The sequence below is a fragment of the Cimex lectularius genome, unplaced genomic scaffold, assembly GCF_000648675.2.
Source record: "Cimex lectularius strain Harlan isolate CLEC.00 unplaced genomic scaffold, Clec_2.1 scaffold93, whole genome shotgun sequence".
Lineage (NCBI taxonomy): Eukaryota > Metazoa > Arthropoda > Insecta > Hemiptera > Cimicidae > Cimex > Cimex lectularius.
The window spans coordinates 622398-643014 of NW_019392669.1; the positions used below are offsets into that span (position 1 = coordinate 622398).

At 38.5% G+C, this 20617-nt stretch overlaps 2 protein-coding genes across 8 annotated transcripts in view; both read right to left on the reverse strand.

Annotated features, from left to right (window-relative positions):
* LOC106672093 (probable Ras GTPase-activating protein) overlaps positions 1 to 7721 on the reverse strand; it is a 588817-nt gene extending 581096 nt beyond the window's left edge. For all 4 annotated transcript variants that reach the window (XM_024225219.1, XM_024225218.1, XM_024225217.1 and 1 more), the window contains exon 1: positions 7515 to 7721. In XM_024225219.1, the coding sequence (XP_024080987.1) occupies positions 7515 to 7581 (67 nt within the window). In that variant the 5' untranslated portion in view covers positions 7582 to 7721. The remainder of the gene's footprint in view (positions 1 to 7514) is intronic.
* A 2241-nt stretch (positions 7722 to 9962) lies between these two features.
* LOC106672131 (altered inheritance of mitochondria protein 3-like) lies at positions 9963 to 17986 on the reverse strand. 4 transcript variants are annotated; one of them, XM_014403308.1, is made up of 10 exons: positions 17790 to 17986; positions 17604 to 17717; positions 17466 to 17537; positions 17302 to 17376; positions 17174 to 17245; positions 17016 to 17112; positions 13427 to 14067; positions 11015 to 11317; positions 10380 to 10957; positions 9963 to 10307 (listed from the first exon to the last, which is right to left on the reverse strand). In XM_014403308.1, exons 7-10 carry the CDS (start codon positions 14033 to 14035, stop codon positions 10073 to 10075), a joined length of 1725 nt encoding a protein of 574 aa, XP_014258794.1. In that variant the 5' UTR covers positions 14036 to 14067; positions 17016 to 17112; positions 17174 to 17245; positions 17302 to 17376; positions 17466 to 17537; positions 17604 to 17717; positions 17790 to 17986; the 3' UTR covers positions 9963 to 10072. The 4 variants fall into 4 exon arrangements, with proteins under 4 accessions (XP_014258794.1, XP_014258792.1, XP_014258791.1 ...); XM_014403306.1 differs by having other exon boundaries at positions 10380 to 11317; positions 17174 to 17212; XM_014403305.1 differs by having other exon boundaries at positions 10380 to 11317.
* Positions 17987 to 20617: the final 2631 nt, after the last annotated feature.

Genomic DNA, 20617 nt, shown 5'->3' on the forward strand with positions numbered 1-20617 from the left:
TCAACTCCAAACGGACCGGAATGTAATGGTGAGCTATAACAGTCATCAGAAGGCTACGTGAGAATAGTCTCTAGCCGTCCCGCATTAGGTAGAAAGTGGACTATTCGCAAATCAGAATCTCGTTTGGACACTTGTTCACTTTTTGCTGTTCTTTTCACAGATAAGAGCCGATTTGAACCCGCGTGTGGGGAACGCTTTGCATTATGAGCCATGCTTGAGTCACATGCCAGTACCTGATTATCATACAGATTATATCTATGGCTGCTCTAAGGTACATCGAGGAAGTTCTTCTAGAGTCTGTGGGTCCCATTCGCTCCACTTATTGAAGACAACTTCGTGTTAATGCATAATCAACCGTATGTCGATCGCGTTATCATTCATTACTTGTAAGATGTAAGGATTACCATAATGCTTTGCCAGCACGTTCTCCTCAAATGTATCCTATATAACAACTAAGGGATATGATAAATAGAAGGGTTAGACTTCGTTTGCCGCCTCCTACAAGAACATCTTCAAACTGCTCTTATTGAAGAATGGGATTCTGCTTGAATCGCTTGATACCTTGAGTCTTAAGGTCCTCCGCGAGGCCAGACGAGGTAAAACACGTTATTACGAGCAAAATTAGGTTAAAAAATTAGTTAAATTTTAATCTATCACTTCGTTTGAATTAAAAATTGCAAATTCAACTTAATGCCTGTTATCGTGTAAATCTTAATCTTTGTATTTTTTTATTTAGTTTAACAAACGTTTATGGTGGCTGAGGTGTTTTTCTTGAGTTAAGGGATCAAGGGTTTTTAAAATTTTGCTGAAAATTTCTCTCGCTTTTTGTCGTAGTGTGGGGGGGGCTTGGAGGTCCGACGATCCCTTGTGTACGGTATCCATTCGAGTGCATTGACCGGATTTACCATGTGAGGATAACCCTCGACCGGGTTTCCGTGTATTTGACCAAGAAATATCAAGGGTAAAACCGAAAACGTGGAAAACGGCGTGAGACCTTCTCGACCTGTTCCGTGAAAAAATTACCATAGATGGAAAACAAAGTTGAAAATCGGTTTTAACCTTCTGCCATTCGGTTATCTATTTTGTTGCGTCCCGTGGAAAAATTTATACACCGAGGTCAATCCTTCCGAAACAGGAAGATGTTCGATCAGGAAGATGGAGCTGATTGTCCATTATATTAAAAAATATGATAATAGCAATTTTCATATCCGCTAAAGTCTTATGTCCTTTAACTGTAGCTTATCTATAGCGGTATCGCATTCCAAAGAGATATCGTTTCTGTTGATAATGGAAAAAGCTGCCATGAAAGACTTTTCGCATTTGAAGATATGATTTGTGATAGGGATGCTGAACCCGAAAGTGATTGGGGTTCAACTCCTTGGGTACACGGAATCAACAATGAAAAAAAAAGGTTTTTGTATCGCTTAGAAAAATATCTGAAAATATCTTTACAGATAGCCAAAAGATCCTTAGCATTATGCCGATCAGGTAGCAACTGCAACTATTCCTTAATAATGAGCTGATATAATTAGCTATCTAAAAAAAAGCTAAAAACATATATAGCATTATTTTACGAACTTACCATATTTATCCTAAGCCCTTGGGAAAAGAGACGTAAATGTAGCCTTGGCAGCTTCACTTGGCAGCAATTCATGACTGCTTAACTTATCTAATCCACAGATTAATCAGCACTTCTTATCGATTTTTAAATAAAAGGAAAACCGTGAAGCCGACACCCTTGACTATTCCAAGCAGAATTGGCGCCATTTTGGCCGTACGCAGAAAACTAACCTGGAGTTTAACTAACTGCACTAACTGCATCAATAAAGGTGAAAAGCTACATAAACCGTCTAAAAGAGACCTTAGCAAATATTGGATGATTAAAGCCAAGATGAGTGTATTGGTTGTATGCAGGCTATTAAACACACTAGAGCTGTCTAGTGACCCCAAGATACAGTCAAACAAAAACTAATCGTCAAAATAAAACTGATTGATCGATGGACATCTCGACGTCTATTGGTATGCCAAGCAGTTGTAATGGTACGTCAAACTAGGAACAATCTCTTGGTGTACTGCAGTGACCCCAGGAAGACAGGTCCTCCAAGATCGTAACCTTTTTGGTCTAAGATTCAAGGGATATCTGTAGAATCTGACAAAACAAAGGTACAAAAGTATAGAAAATGATATAATACAGGCAATTGATTACGCTCTGGGTTGTATACTGCAGTAAGCCCAACGTCTGATCTGCACTTAAAAATATCATTCAATTACTTTAACTGATAACATATAAGCTTAGGGCAACAAGTCTTCTTAGATATTAGACGTTCTATTCTAAGGTTCAAACGGTACAGACTCAGTAGGAACAAGGTACAAAGTGACATGACATGGACATAAGTATAGCAAATTATAAAACCTACAGGCAACTGGGAGGTTATAACAACATATGAACAATTTTTGGGTGTATGCAGCACTGCCCCGGATCGTCTAGGACAAGTGTTCCAATATCATTTTGTTCTAAGATAGACGTATCTGCAGTCTCTGGGAATAAAACTAGATTGAAAGTTTTATAATATACGTAGCTTAGCAGTTAACATAAAATGCAGGCAGTTGGAATGGCTAAAAATAGGAATAACACTGGGTTGTATACTGCAGTAACCCAGAAGGCTGATCAGTACTACTTTATCAGATAAAATTTTAGAAAGACAATGGTTCCATGCTTTATCTGCAGAAACGCAAAGTTGTGCCGGCTCTGTCAGAATAAAAATAAGTAGAAAGTGACACCTTATATTTAAGAATGGATGTACAAAATTGTAACTTCGTAGTATTGTACCAATCAGTACCTACCCCATCCATAAGTCATGATCTAAAAGTACTACGCACTTTACTTGTATACACATCGACCTTGAGACATCTACACGAGGTTACGTCAATTGCCGTGTCTCCAATGTTTTCTGACATACATTCGCGTCACTTTTACAATTAAAGCGGGTGATACCAAAATAGAAAGACTGGTTTCATTAGGAAAAACCGTCCATATTTGGTGGAGACCCGGTTTAAACCAAACGGGTCCTTAGTGTCAAGGACGGTCGGGGGGGGAGAGAACCTTTCTAATTTTCAGCGTGAACTATCCCGCCGTCTTGTGCGTTCTTCAAGTCTCGCTCCGTCCCGATTTAATTCTCTAAATTGAATCTTCAATAAACTGTGGAAGAATAAACTAAAATTGGGCATTCGGTAACAAAATCTTACTCGGTATCACAAAGTTCTTTCCAAAAATAAATTAATTAAAATTTGCATTTAATATACTGTAGAAAACAAATATATTTCAAGGCCCTCGAAGGTAAATTTGGAACTTTGATGTAGTTCCAAATGGTTTTAGATTTCCTTTTCCTATCAGTAGTTCAGAATGAAGTTGTGAAGAAATGAAAATTCTGTTTTCTTGAATGAAGCCTATTTTCAAAATCTCCGAGTCAAAATGGGGCGAATTTTAAAAATTGTTTTTATTTATGGTGCTTGTATGATGTCTTTACAACTTCTAGTTTTGTGGATACCATTTAAGACCAACTATAATTAAAAATTATAAGCCGAATGTTTGATTTTTTATGGAACGAGGATAAAGTTAAAATTATCCAAAATTTAAGTTTTAACACAGTAAAGTTATAACTTGAAACTTAGTTATAACCTATAATACGGATGTATATAGTTACAAATTTAAAAAAAAACTGATGGAAGATGACGTATGTATACAATACAGTTATGTAAATATGCTAATTGCATTATTCACGCAAAGGGAAACTCTATTACATCGACTATTTCCTTAAAGCCTTTGGGTTTTTAGTCCCCCTGCGGTCCGTTGAAATCCCAACGAGGATGACTCAACAGTCCGATATGAGAACATATCGTGAATTAAAGCGGAATTAAATTTTTCAGAGATTCAAAGGCCACCGTCTCGAAAATGGCCGATTCAAACTTTTCCAAGGAGCACAAAGTGAAACGTTTTGTGGAACTGGATTGCTCCATCGGTCTTGGCAAATGAATTCTGTGCGGGAAACAGTCGGAAAAGGGGTCTAGTGTACACAGATATACTACGAGATAGTCAGGCATCGTTGATTACGTTGTTTTCGTCTACGATCCCTGGGAAAAATGGCCCTTTCTGAGTGCCGACTTGCAAAACTTGGAGAGCTTTTCATTTCCGGCCTAAACCGATCAGTTCACAGGATGATTTGTCATTTAACTCGACTAACTTCATCAGTTTTGTCTTGAACTTAATAGGAGGGGTATTGGACCGGAGTGAAAACTTTGCAGGTTTGATGAAGTGTCTAAAACATCTGCTTGTTTCCTAGTACTTCGATGATCAGCACCTCATCTTTAGTTTCCAGAAAAATGTCCTCTGGCACATCAGTTCACAGGATGATTTATCATTTACCTCGACTACCTTCATCAGTTTTGCCTTCCACTTAGTAGAAGGCCCAATTGAACCGGAGTGAAAACTTTGCAGGTTTGATGCAGTGTCTAAAACATCTGCTTGTTTCCTAGTGATTTGATGATCAGCAACCTCATCTTTACTTACAAGGCTTAGGGACTTTAAAATTTCATACTAGAGCTTAGTTACAAAAAAAATCTTCAATCGATTTATATACAGTCAATCCACATTGATAATAAATACTGGACTTTTTTATGTGGGATAAATTTATATTGATTTACATTGAGTATATCCAATATTTTTTTATGGTCTAATTTATTTAGCAGGTATGTTATTAAGCCTGATATAGTTGACCTTCTCTGAACACCGAAAATCCTTACAACATGCTTAAAAAAATTACCCAAAATATACCTGAATCCTTTTAGATTCAATCTTTAAAAAGAATTTAAAAAACTTTCGTGACTGTAATAAAACAATAAACGTTTCGTCGCATAATCTCGTTAATCTCCGTAAAGGATCATCGTGCGTGCCCGAAGAGATACAATATCCTTGTAAAACGTGCATTACCTAAACAGCAGGGAACAGTACTAAGAGTTGATTAACGATTAGCCGGTCCTTTGGAGAAATCCTTCAAAGGCGATCCAAGGGCTATTAACGCCCATCCGTGCACCCCATTGTTTTAGGAATGCACGAACCCTTTTTATTTCATCTACGGGAGCTGGATGTATATTTAAAAACGCCTCCTATCTTATCAAGACCTCACCTCAGCTCTAATCTTATTTGCTCTAACTTCTCTCTGATAAAATGTAGCTGGGTGTCTCAGTCACTCTTGGGAAAAAAGGCGAACTTCCAGGGCTTTGTATAACAGAAATAACAAAAACTTCTTTTAATTTAATGCGCGGTTATGATCAAGAGTCAGAAACACTCGAGCTATAAAAAAAAAGACGAGAATAAGCTGACAAAAACGGTTGACAACAGAATAAAAGAAATAATCACTTCCTCACAAAATTGAGCGAGGATAGGCGGACCATGAAGATGAAAAACTATCAACCTATAGGTTTACCATCGCGCAGACCAAATGAGAAAATCCCACAATTTAAGATAGCTAGCCAGGCTAAGTTACTAACAAAAAACCGGATAGTGAAAATGATGAAGTGCCGAACTATCAAATTATAGGCTAATCATCTCTCAGTCCACAGGAGGAAATCCCACAATTTAGCATAATTAGCCGAGTTAAGTTATGAACAAGAAATCACCCAAATACTGAAAATGGCGAAATACCGAAACGCGTCACACTGACAATATTCAGCGAGAATAGGCTAACCAAAAAGATGTATAACTATGAAACTATGAGTTTATCATTGCACAGTCCAGAGGAGGAAATCCCACAATTTAGCATAGCTAGGCCTTGCTAAACAAGAATTTACCAAACACTGAAAAAGGCAAAATGCCGAAACGCGTCACACTGACAATTTAGCGAGGATAGGCGGACCAAGACGATGTGTAACTATCAAACTTTGGGTTTGTCATTTTGCAAACCACAGGATATAATCTCAAAATTTAACTTACTTAACCAGGTTAAATTATGAAAAAGAAATCACCCAAACACTTAAAATGTCAAAATGCCATAACGCGACTCAATGACAAAATTCAGCGAGGATAGACGGACCAAGATGATGGATGACTATCAAACTATGGGTTAATCATTGCACAGCCAGAGGAGGAAATCACACAATTTAGCGTAACTAGCCAGGCTAAGTTTTTAACAAAAAACCGGATACTGAAGATGATGAAGTGCCGAACTATCAAATTATAGGATACTCATCTCTCAGTCCACAGAAGGAAATCCCACAATCCAACCAGGCTAGGTTAAGTTATTAACGAGAAATCACCAAACATTGAAAATTCCGAAATGCCGAAACGCGTCAAACTGACAAAATTTAGGGAGGACAGGCGGACCAAGACGATGGGTAACTCAAACTATGGGTTTAGCATCTTGCAGAGCACAGGATATAATCTCAAAATTTAACATACCTAACCAGGTTAAATTATGAACAAGAAATCACCAAACACTGAAAATGGCGAAATGCCTGAACGTATCACACTGACAAAATTTAGCGAGGATAGGCGGACCAAGACGATAACTACCAAACTATGGGTTTATCATCTTGCAGACCACAAGATATAATCTCAAAATTACCTAGCTAGGTTAAGTTATGAACAAGAAATCACCCAAACACTGAAGATAGCGAAATGTCGAATCGCGCCTCATTGGCAATATTTAGCGAGGATAGGCGGACCAAGATGATGGGTGACTATCAAACTATGGGTATACATCTCGCAGTGTACAGGAGGAAATCTCACAATTTAACGTAGCTAGCCAGGCCAAGTTATTAACAAGAAATCACCCTAAAGTTTTAAGTTATGAACTAAAAATCACCCAAACACTGAAAATGGCAAAATTCAGTGAGGATGGACGGACCAAGAAGATGCGTAATTGTCAAACCATAGGTTCACCCCGCTGAGCATAGGGGGAAATCTCACAAAAGGAATGCAGTTTATTTATCAAGTTGAAAAGTCAAGAAGCTCTAAATTTCTTAAGGTACTTTCCCAGCCCGGCCGCAAAGTCGTCAAAAGCTTTTATGTCACGTACTTGGTCCCGGGATCCGTTTCAAGGCCCATTGAGAACCGAAACAGGTAGATCCTGCACGCGGGCAAGACAAACAATATCGTAACGGAGGAAAAACGACATTTCGCAAAGGTGCAAAGTTCATAATGTAACAAAATTCAAAAAGCGATGAAGCGAAAGTACAGCAAAAGACCATGCCGTTATAAGAGTGGACAGTACTGAAGACACGGATGAATAAGCTACGAGGATAAGATAAACCCGAAAAACACTTTTTTTCGACAAACTATCAGAATGATTTGTGGTGTACTTAGCGTAAAAATAAAAATTTCTAAAAATAACATAATTTTTCGTAAATTTGATATCATTTTACTATTGTATGGGTAAATTTTTCATAATTCTCGCAAACTATAATTTAAAAAAATATACGATGATTTTTTTTTTTTAATTTTGATCATGCTTAATTACCGAACATGTTGAGCCATCCTTCGACCCTGCACGGGTAGATGATCTTCTTTGACGCTGCTCTGACCATTTTAATCCCGTCTGAGCACGACGGCGTCTGCCTCCCTGGCACAGAACACACAGAAAAAAAACACGCGTAACACTTTCCACCGGGTCCGACACTGGCACAACGCACTTATCGCCTCGTTCGCCCGGCACCGACTGACGACCACGAGCACGACCCGCCATCCTCACGGAGACGGCCCGAATCCCCACCGTGAGCGAGGCATGCGCCAATCGTAACGCGCTTGTTGCGTCTTCAAACTCGCACATTTTATTATTATTATGCAGCTTTTAAGATTAGGTTTTAATCTTTTGGAAACAACGGCTCTTTTTCAACAGCCCCATTTTGATCAAAACAAAACACGAGAGACGGTAGACTTCATACCGACCGAAACAAACCTCAAGACAATAAAGTACTGCTGAAGATGGTCGAGGAAAAGGAAAATGCAGCGTATTCAGTACCATAATGAAATTATCTTAAGATCATAGCGTTAAGAATGTTGGTAGTTATTTTAATTAAACACACCATTTTATTTTATCCTTTCAATTAATTAACATTTTTATATAAGGTTTTGGTTGAAAAGAAAAAGCTAGTGTTATGAGCGGGATTCGATATGCCGCTGGTCTAACCGCTTGAGCTATCGTGATTTCGATCCACTCAGACACCAACTACCCATCTCAACCTATAACCTTCCGAATTTTCCCTCCTTTTGCCATTTTTTCCGTTGGTTCGAATCCCTCTCGTGACACTAGCTTTTTCATTTCTACCAAAACCTTACATAAAAATGGTAATTAATTGAAAGAAGTAATTTGCTCAGTCGGATACTAAATATGGTGGATTTTATTTAATGCCATATACACTGACAGGCAAAAAATTCCATCCAACTGATTTTTGTTTTCATTTTTCATTTTGTTTTAAATTTTGTTTTTCATTTTCCTTAGCAATTTACTTTTTTTTTACTCTTTGAAAAAAACTCAATTATTAAACGTTAAAAAACTTGAAACTTTGATTAATATACAAAAATATATACAAATTAAGTTATATTACAAGTGGGCGGAATTTTTTGCGTGTCAGTGTAATTTCAATTGCTAATGCGTTTCGCGCCAAGTCCCTGGTCCCTCTTCAGAGCTTAAATATTTCATTGTATTGGGTTGGTCCAAAATTAATGCAGATTTTGAAAACTTGTTTTAGTTTTGCACATGATTGTTATGTAAACAAAGCTAAATCCTCAAATCTAATTTATGGATTATAATAAATACTTTTTAGCTGTTATCTTTCATGCAAAACATTTTAGTTTTTGTTTAATTAAGATTTTGGTTGAGATAAAAATGTCAGTGTCACGAGCGGGATTCGAACCCACGACCTTCGGCTAAATACTCTACCACTTGAACTATCGTGTCTTCGACACACGAGCATTGGAAAATGGCAAAAGGTTGGGTTGAGGTGGGAAGTGGATAGAAGTCACGATAGCTCGAGGTAGAGCAACGGCGTATTTAGCCGAACCTTGAAAACTGCACTATTTAAAAAGATTTTTTTTTTAGATGCCATTTTGCTAATTTAAAACAACTTTATTGCGTTTTGAAAGTTGGTGTACGGGATCAAGGATTAGTCGTTACAGGACGTGTCCCGATGTCGATTCTTCTTCCTACCATTAATCAGCTGACCCGTGGAAACTTACGACCTAAGTAGATATGTTCCGGATTGACCTTTATGTCCATATTTATTTAAAACATGCATTTTCCTTTATGAACGTGAGCAATTTTCTAGGTATCAATTTCTTATGGCGTTTTAGGCTTTGCGTTCACGTAGGACGTGTTGCTACGTCTCTGCCTTTGCCAAGCATAGTCTTCAAGTATGAATCTCAACATGGTCCATAATTATTGGTTGAGATAAAAAAGGCGTGTCACGAGCGGGATTCGAACCCACGACCTTCGGCTAAATACGCCGCTGCTCTACCACTTGAGCTATCGTCCAATCCAATGTCCATTAACGAAACCATGGACTTTGAAACACCTGATTCGGCAGTGAAGATGGCGAAACGTTAAAACGCGTCTGGTAGACCAAAGTAGCAAGTATAGATATATCAAACTAATCGGAAACGACCAAACTACAGTTCCATCACTCCGCAGATTCCAAGAGGGAATCTAAATGCGGTTACTAGACGTGATTGTCATCAAAGTTTGCGACGTTTTGGGGAAAATGTTATAAACTTGAAAGACTCGCTTATAATGTACATTATACAAACATGTCATTAATAAAATTTTATTAGCCCTCTTATTTATGGAAAGAAAAATTAAAGAATTTTTCTGGACCTTTTTCGGGACATTCGCCGTTTGAAAAGGGGTTTTCGGTGATGGTTTCACGAAAAAAAATTAAAATTTCCCAGGAAATGATTTTAGAAGAACGCATTTGAAATTAACATGTTTTATTTTGATTTTCATGGGAAAATTGTTAGGAAGCAGCCATTCGAGTAAACAGAAACGCTTCCGACGATTTCCTTACTTTGTGGAAAACGCTCTCAGCTGTACTCGACCTCTTTCGAGTGGGCGAAGTGCGGCATGAGCTTTTCCAGAAGGACGATCCGGTTGTTGAGCCCGTTGACGATATCCTCGCAGACGGACGCCCACGACGAGCCAGTGAGCTTAAACCTACCGAGTTGGACTTCGATCATGCCCGCCAAGTCTCGCTTCTGCCTCCTCGTCAAACTCCTGCCCAGTTCCTGTATGTCCGAAGTCAGAAGGTGCATGAGGAACCTGAAACGGAAAGACGAGGATTAAAAGAACGATCCATTGAAAGTTTAAAATAAAGGACAAAACTGTACGGACTTTATGTTGGTCTCTGTGTCCGTCCCGAGATCGACTATCCTTTCGGGATTCCATTTTCCAGACCCGGAATCGTCTTGCCCCTCGTGGTGAGCGAACATGGTCAGTATGTTGACGGTGACTTCTTCGATGTGCTTGGCGTGCAGTTTGACTTTGGGCTTCTCCCTGTCGCCCTGGGCGAAGGATTCCGGCGTAATGTTCTCGCTCGTCTGGCTCGTAGAAGACGAGGTCGAATGCTCTTCGAGTTTCGAGGATTTCGATTTCAGTTGGTACTGCCCTTCTTCGTCCGGAAGAGGCGAGTTCATGTACGGGTTGCTGGACGGATGGGGCACGATGAGCGAGGAGGCCGCGCTGACCATCTTCATCACTTCGTCTTCCATTTTCTCCGGCTGCGATGGACAACTGGAACTTTCGTAATTCTCCACTTTTAAAACGTACTCAGATTCGATTCCGATCAACTTTTTTGATGGTAACTTGAATTGACTATCGCCGGAAAGGGGGTACATACTTTGGGAATCGTCTTTTTCCGGCCCGATTTGTAAGTCGTTTTCTTGCATTTCACGGTTCCCCTCCCTGAAAACCTTAAATTGTGAATTTGCCATCGGCGTTGTTTGCCAGAATGAGCTCGCCGGACTTACATCTCTCCTCTGCTCGGATTTAATCCTCGATTTGGAATGAATCTGATTGAGCGGCCTCCAACATTCCGTGCCTCGCGGAGTCTCGATTTTTATATTGGACAACGAGGAGAGGGGCCCGCGGGACAGCATCTGCATCAACGAGGGCAACGCGTCTGGGAATACGTTTTTGTCGATTTCTTCGTTTTTAAAACTGGTTGTCTCTTCGCACTTGGCCGGTGGGAAAGACACGTCTTTCTTCGTCAGATTTCTCAGGCCCAGGCTTACGAGCTGGCTTTGGCCGAAAACGCCGAAGTTCACGCTCGGCTGAAAAAATTCGACATCGTTATACTACAAACCGAAAGCTGAAGCTTCACAGCCAAGAAGAACATAAGTTTTAGGGGGGAAAAGAAGAAAAGTTGACAGCCGCCAAAAGCAGAATTAGAAGATCCCATAAAGGCATTTACATTACCCCTAACCATCCCTAACCTGCTTCATAGTTGTTAATTTCAAATGATTTGAAGTACCCTCAGTAACGGCCTGAGGTGGATGTTCAAAAATCAAAACCAAGCCAACAAAGAATGAACTGATTGACCCTAACTAGACAAATCCAACAATGGTTCAACGTGTGTTCACAGGTGTTCTTCATAGAGTCTGAGGAGAGTAAAACACTTGAAAGACAAAAATTATGGGAAACGACCAAACTACAAGGATAAAATATCTAGAACATGTCAAAATGTTGTATAAAGACACGCATAGTGACAATCTAAACTTTCTTTGCTTTAAACCAACAGCATTTTGGTCTTGGTCTGAACCTGTCTGAAGATACCTAGAATTAAGCAAGTTAAGAAACAATTTCAAACCAAACAGCAGAATTTATTCAATTATTTAATTATTCCTAATATTAACGGGAAGCCTAAAAATTCCAAAGCTAAGCGGGACACCGATTCCATTCTCAAAAGAAGCTAAATATTTAGGGGTGTCACAAGACCTGCGGCTCACATGGAATCCACATTCAATTAAAACTACCCAAACAGCCAAAATTGCCTGAGGGAGGTGTGCTAAAAGCTAATCAATGTTGACACCTGGAACGGTGGTGTGGTTGACCAAGACTTTCCAAGACAAAGTGAGGCTATTAAGTAGCACCCAAAGACAAGCTTGCCTAAGTGTCACTAGAGCCAATGCTAATGCGGCCTAGGAGGTGTTGTTAAACCTTCCACGCTTCATATTTTATTCTAAGGAGAAACCAGAGCAGCAGCTAACATGCTTTTAAACAGACCACCATCTACAAGGATAGGCCATGTCCACAAACAATGGAAACCGGGAGGAGATACAGACAGATGCCATACTAAGCATGCCAATCAATGGGAAGAATGGGCCAGAGGAGTACCTCCTACAGGTATACTTATAGTTCAAAAATAAATGGAGGCTGGAGCCCTTGGGATGAATCCAAAGACCAGATTGATTTTAAACTCAGGTAAATACACTACAGTTTTCCAGTCTGAAATTATAGCAACTAAACACTGCAGCAGAGAAATAAAAAGGCTTGGAATATATTCTTGAAAGATAGCTATTTTCTCTGACAGTCAGGCAACATTTAAGGCCTTACCTTCATGCGGTAAAGGCAAAAAATTTATGGAATTGTATGGAATCCCTGAGAGAAGTCAGTAACACTAGTGACCTCACCCTCACATGGGTCCCTGGGTGTTCGGCAATGAGAGGATGAATAAGTTGGTCAAAAAAGGAGCCAGTATGAGAATTCACCCCAAAACCTAATGTGGCCTTGTATTTTACCACAAAAAGGTAGAATGATATATAATAGGAAAGAGGTATAATAAAGAGGTGGTATTTAAGAGTGAGTGAGTGTGTGAATGGATTTAGGAATTGAGTGTGTTGGGGCTTACATGGCCTAGCTGTTGATAGCCCTTGGACCCCAATCTCGATGCTATAAAGATATAACAGGATAGATAAGACCAAGGTCTGACCTCCTGTCAGCACCGGTAGGTGATCATCAAGGCCCATTCATTTCAAATTTCAAAGCTGAATTGTAGGTGGACTGGGAGAAGTGATTGACTCAACTCTGTACATGTGTGTATGTATTCACACACATGTGCATATTTGAGCATATATAAATCAGTAAATTTAGTAAAGGGTGTGTGGGTGTGTTCATCCGGTGCCATCACAACTATAGTGATTACAAGAGGTAATTAGATTAAAGGAAACTATACAACTACCAGAGTTTGTTACATCATCAGCTGAGCTGTACTGCAAAATAAGCACAGTTTGAGATCTAATGGTAGATATGAAGTTGGACCTAGGCATCTGATGACTGTCAATCCATCCTCCAGTGTCTGAAGTTTTGTCATACTTGGAATTATCTGTTTGCTATGGAGATAATATATAGTTATATAAGTATAATAAAGTAATTTCAATTACATCAGGGTAGAGAGAAGGTTTGAACTCAAAATTTTCAGACGACAATCGAGTCCAAGTGCCAGTGGAAGGAAGGCCGAAGGGTTTTCGCCGCGGAGGCGGCTCTTGAATGTTCGACGCGATGGAATAGTGTTGCTGAAGAGGCGGTTGGTACACAAAAGGTCTCACCTGCCAGTTGACCATAGGCGGAGGGTACCACTTGTACCTGAGGTTCCAGTTGTACTGGTAAGGTTGGTTCATTATGTAAGGTAGAGGTATTGGAGGCAGCAACGGAGGCAGCATCTGTGCCGGAGGCGTCAACGGAGGCATCAGCTGCGGTTGTGGCGGTAGCAATGGCATCATTTGGTGCGGCGGAGGTGGAGTGGGTGGTAGCGGCCTTCCGTAAGGTGGCGGCGGTTGCAGTGCATATGGCACCAGAGAATAGTTCATCCTGTTGGGTTCTTGGTAAGGTGGATAGAACTCCTTCTTCGGATACTTCAACTCGTCGCCATTCGGATTCCCATGGAAATTCACTTGGGGAAATGGGTACTGAGCGGGCAACATTGGCAGCTGCTGAACCGGAGGCGGTGATGGCGGTGGCCCCTGTTGCCACATTTTATAGTACGGATCCATTCTTTAATTCAGAGCAAGCGAAAAACTGAAATCTAAAACACAAATAATCACTTAACAAAGCTAACTTCACTTCAAAAGCAAACAAGAAAGTAAATTAATAAAAGAAAGCATATTGCGGCACAAACTCTGCAAACTGAACAAAAGGATCAACTTCGCTTAATAGGAACTACACCAGATGGTTACTATGGATAGCTTATTATACAGTATCGCACCGATAGATAGCATCCTTGCTTGATGTTTCTTACTGACTGCATCAATTCATAAAATTTCATTTAACATTTTAAAAAAGGCCGAATTGTGAGGTCTGCTCAATGTCCCAAAACACCCTGGGTCTGCCAAATCTTGCAAATAGATTACTTCGTTAATATTATGAAAGCATTATAGGAAAGCTTATTATTTACCAAGCTTTTCCTATTTGCAATATGTACATAAAAATATGTAAAACTGGCCATTAAATGAAACAGAGTTTCAGTAATTTTTAATTTATTGATGCCATTGAATCTACAGTTGCAAACCAACAAGCACAAGACAATTTTTATGCTTTGCAACTTATTTGCTCATTTATATTGGTTTGTAAAAGAATTAGAGTATTTTGAATGTTAGGTTCATCTGTAGTTCATTCTTGGATAACCTTAGTCCCACTTTCCTAGCTACTTTGGTCTGTGGTCTGCCAAACTCTGCATCTCAACATCTTCAGAGGTGGTTTTGTTATTTTTCAATAACAAAAAAAGTAGAAACAACAAAAACAAAACAAGTAGAGTATTTTGAATGTTAAGTTCATCTGTAGTTCATTCTTGGACTTTCCTCGGTGGAACAAAGCTCAACAAAAAGTAGCTACCCAAACATTAGGCAGCATACAAAGACTAGCAAACCTATGTATCACAGGGGCGATGAGAACAACCCCTACAAACTCATTAGAAACCTTGCTAAACCTACCTCCACTAGAAATATTCATACAAGAAGAGGCTAGGAAAAGCTCATTTAGGCTCCAAAAACAATTAAATTGGAGAGGAATTAAACAATTCGGGCATACAACCATAATCAACAAAATCAGACACCCATTATTAGAAATGGGGACTGACTAATGATCCCAGAAACAATCTTCACAACTTCCTATAAAGTCTCAACAGACTATAAAGGAGAGGAAGAACACAGGAGAGCATCAGATACAATGATATGGTACACAGATGGCTCCAAAACAAACGAAGGAACCGGATCAGGCATTTTCTGTACAAGCCCAAAATATGAGCAATCAAACTCATTAGGGAAGTACACTTCGGTCTTTCAAGCGGAAATACATGCCATCAGTGCTTGTGCCCTGGAAAATCTTAGAAGAGGTTATACTGAGAAAAAAATCCTCATAAGATCAGACAGCCAAGCAGCTATTAAAGCATTAGCATGTAAAAGAATTACATCAAAACTAGTCAGTGAATGCATCCAAAATCTCCAAAACCTGGGAAAACACAACAACCTGATGATAACTTGGGTGCCAGGGCACAGGGGAATTTTGGGTAACGAGGAAGCAGACAAACTGGCCAGAGGAGGATTTGCAAGACCATACATCCTTGGGATAACAAAAACAAACATAGAATCCTCCATCGCAGAATGGATCCAAGCAAAACAAAAAGAGAAGTGGATAAACTCTAGCGGTGCTAGACATAGTAAACTTATGATGAAACAACCCTCACCAAGAATGGCAAAAACACTGCTGCAATTGGAGAGGGCAAAACTCAGAGGAGTGGTGGGACTACTAACCGGTCACTGGTATCTGAGAAAACATCTACACAGCATGGGTATATACAGCGATGATCCTGCAGATTATGTAATGAGGAGGAGGAAACAGCCACTCATATCATCTTCGAATGCGAAGCAACACCTCAATGGAGGTTTAACCTAACGTACGAAAAAGACTTATTGCAGCAACTACAGTCAATGACCTGATACTTCTAAGAAGAAGGATTGAGTCTATTGACTGAACTAAGGAACTAGGAAGGTATAATGATCCTACAAGAAGACTGCAGTGCCTGGGGAATACAAATCCCTCTTCCTACTACCCTTTCCACCATACCATACCCACTTTCCTCGCTACGTACACTACGCTTCATCTGTGGTCTGTCAAACTCTGCATCTCAACGTCTTCAGAGGTGGTTTTGTTATTTTTCAATAACAAAAAAAGTAGAAACAACAAGGACAAAACAAGTAGAGTATTTTGAATGTTAAGTTCATTCTTGGATAACCTTAGTCCCACTTTCTTCCCTACTTTGATCTGTGGTCTGTCAAACTCTGCATCTCAACATCTTCAGAGGTGATTTTGTTATTTTTCAATAACAAAAAAAGTAGAAACAGCAAGACCAAAACAAGTAGAGTATTTTGAATGTTAAGTTCATCTGTAGTTCATTCTTGAATAACCTTAGTCCCACTTTCATCGGTGGAACAAAGCTCAACAAAAAGCAGCTACCCAAACATTAGGCAGCATACAAAGACTAGCAAACCTATGTATCGCAGGGGCAATGAGAACAACCTGCTGCCATTTTCTTTTAAATTTTTTTATTGCATTTTTAGCATCAGGGGGTTATTATGGTTAAGTCTGATTAGTTGTATTCAGTGGTTAAACCACCTTTTTATGTGTGTATGAGGTTGATTTTTTTTTTTTTTTGAATACTTTGTTTATTAGTCTGCCTATCATTGTCATATGTTCTATTTGTACTTCTTGTTTGTATTTTTCTCCGGTGCTATTTTTGTCTGTTACTTTACTCCTGCCAGGGTTAAGCCTGTATTCTTTGCTGAATTTGTGCTCATATGTTTTTGTAAGGATCAAATATCGGGAACATTTATGATTGCAGTTTTTCAGTTGTCGATTTTTATATTTATAATCAAAAGGAATATTTTAAGTTGATTTTCCTTTGATTTTCTTTGCCCCTTGTTGATTTCAGAAATCTGACTAGTCTCGGTCATATTTATAAAATTAAAATACGTTTACCTTAATTTATATGTCTTGAGATTAAAAAGAGAATGTTTTTGTAGTGTTAGTAATGCTCTTCTTCTAACGTGGATGCTGACGCGACTAAAGGATGGTCCTGAAAAAGGTTAAAATTTCCTTGATCAGCTCTGCTTAAAAGGAGCATTTTGTCAAAATACCTTCAGAGATTTTTCCAAAATCCTCAACCCTTGAAGAAGCTGTAATATAGTAAATTTGTAGCCGTCTTTGCTCTGTGAAACAATGGAAATCAGTAAAAGATAGATTGTGTAACAAAAAAAAAAAAAACCTCATCTGCGTAAGTTTGTAATTGTGTCAGGCTATCATGTATCCCTGCAATCGCTTCCTCCGATCTTGACATCAACTATAATAAATAGTTGTTAATTTTGTCAAAATAAATTTTTGTCTGCTCAAGCTGAGGGATAATGGTTGAATTATCAGACTATGGCTTACCTCTTGATTTTCTACAGCACAAAGTTGTCCCCCATTGCTAGATTCCTCCTGGTAATATTCAAACTCGCCTGTCTGTTTAAAAAAAAAAAATTAAAAAAAAGACCTCAAATTACATTCAAATATACAAATTGTCTTTACATCGAGCAAAATTGATGAATGTTCCCTCAGAGTGCTGTACTGTATTTCTGTTTTGATAATATCACCGATCGACACTAAGTCTTTCCAAAACTTGCTCACCTAGAATAAGACAGGCTTCAAAGACACAATTTTACTTGACAAACAAACACGGCCTGTGTTTTTACTTAAAGTAATAGATTTACTTACTAGCAAATAGGCTGTTAACGAAATAGCGATGAAAGTGACAATGAGCATGTTAAACAGTCAAGGGGCATTCACAGGGCAAAAGTTGTTCCCCTGGTATATCCTGGCTGCAACCCTATGGAACATGACTGATAATTTTGAACGAATATACTATTTCATGACATAATCCATCTGGTCTGAACATTTAAGCACAGCTGTTTGGATTATTTTTATAACAAACATTTGTTCATGTTGATTTACAGCATTATGAGGGGCACTTTTATCGATATACAATTTTTTTTAATGCGGTCCTATTCAATGATCTGTAGCAAGAATACTTTAACACACAAATATTTAAATATAATAATAAATTTCAAAAAGCCTGGGGAAATTGGCACAAAAATGTTTAAATTGTATTTTTGTAAGTATTTTAACAAGTGAAAAAGTTTTCATTGTTACATTATTTCTATTTTTCCTCCCTCCTTAGTTCATTTAGCCTTTCAGCCTTGCAAGAGAAATGCAAATTTTAAAAATTGATAGAGTTGTCAGAAATATTCATTATATTTTGTAAAGAATTTTATTATTATAAATATAGTGTTTTAGCAGCTCCCAGACTAATTGTTGCCACACATTAATAGTCATATAAATATGTATGTTATGTAAAATATACATATGTAATGTCATTTAGAAAATTAGAATTCCTCAACATTTAAAATTTTATATTTGTTTAATTTAACATCACTACACTGCTTGAAACCCATCGACCACTTGATTTCCACGCACCCATGATGATATGCTTCACATTTTATGTATAAAAAAGTACAAAATAATTAAATTTATTTAATTCGACTTTCAAGCTTATTGGTGGAAACATATGGTGACAATGAAAATCAGGAAAAGATGTAGAAATAAAAATCTACATTACCTAAGCTAATAAGCAAGTTTTGAATGATGCTGCTGAGCTGAGGGCCGGCAGATCAAGCACCCAGGGGGAATGGAACAATGAAAGAGACATCTACGACCAGTACCTCTCCCTATTTTAAAAAAAAATTTGACATTCATGGCAGTCGTACTAGTGCCAGCATCCACGTTCATCCCAGCTTCAAAGGTCCAATTCATGTGCCTCAACGCACCAATCCCCCGACACCCAAAAGCGGCTAGCGGGACTCGACCAAGTCGTCTCACAGTATGTTTGGTGCACTGTCACATCTTGTAGCTAAGTCTCGTATTGTACAAAAATTTAAATGGCTTGTCTATTGTCGTTCGGCCATCTTTAGTACGTCAGATAAAGTTAGAGTTCGAGCAAATTTTGTGCATTGGTGAAAATATGTTCGATGGTGACTGGTGACAAACTGAACATATTGAAGGGTTCTTTAGACATTAAATGAACGTGCATTAATCTAGTATGCCCTATTCTCAATCTAGCCAGAATTGTTCCTTCTTTCCTTGACTGATGGTTAGATGTATTCCACATAACACCAATTTTTATTTCTTTTAATTTGTTTTCAGCTACATTTACTATTTAGAGTATTTAAAATAAATTCATAAACAAATACACTTTGGTATCTCTAATCTTTATTTATTTATATTTGTGCAAATCAATGATCCTTTAACAAGATAACATGTGCCATTTTAAGGTTAGAGTGAGATAAGATCGATTATCATGACAATCATCATTAAATTTGATGTCTTCCTTTTCTGCTGAAAAAAAAATAAAAGGAATGCCTAAAAAAATATTGTCGTCTAAAGAAACAAAGAACCCTGGAAAGCGCTAAACTTCCTTGAGGGCACTTTTCCAGGTTAGGAAATACACCAAGGACAATTACAGGTTAAAGTGGAAAAAAGGGAGACATTTTGTTACGTTTACGTTTGAGAGTTTACATTTTATTTATCGTTAATAAAAAAATAAATAAGAAGGGTCCTAAATGAGATCCTTGAGGTACTACTGAAAAGATAAAAATTTCAATTTATACGATTTCACTTGGACTATTGGAGATCTACTGGTAAGACACTTGTTCAACGAAATTTTAGTAGTGTACCTGAGCATCATACGATTCAAATTTGGCCAACAAGTATTGCAGAAGTCTGTGTAGATACAGTCAACTTGACCTTATTTATTTATTTATGTAATGGCAGTTAATCTTTTACAGGTTTAATACAAAATATTACTCTCCTCATAGGACGTAGGACAGGGCTGTTAGGTAGTTTTGCTTGATGTAAGGTACATGAACAAGATTGTTATATCTTAGTGAAGGAATGTTAAAGTTAATTTGTACAAGTAGAGAAGGGAGACAATACAATTATCAATAAGATTCGGAGGGGGGTATCGTTGGCCGCAACGGTTTAGGCATTGACATGGCGCTCATCACTGTAAGGTAAAAGGTCCCGGGTTCAAATCCAGCGGCCCTGCGTTCGAACCCAACATAAGATTCGGAAAAGGCTAAATATCGCAGGATAATATTCACAAACTCTGCATTGTAGGGATATCATCTTGCAAATGGGTGTCCTTTTTCTCAATAGCCAGGGTTACCATTTTTTAACAATTCATTAAACTTATAATTTGGCTGTTACTGATCATTTGGTCAACCTACCCGGATGTCTTTCAGCATTTTCAATGTTTGGGTCTCACAGGCCAAAATCAGGAAGGATAGGCAGATCGAAATTGTTGGTAATGACCAAAATACAGGTTCATCATGCATTCAAAAAAAGTTTCGAAAATCTTTTGGTTTGATCATTTTCATGTCGCTCGACAAATGTCCATTGGGTCGTATTGCTTCTTTCCTCCTTCACTTTTACCAGCCGAAGACGGGGATGGTCACCTGGTTCAATGTCAGTTTTATCAGTGAGCATAT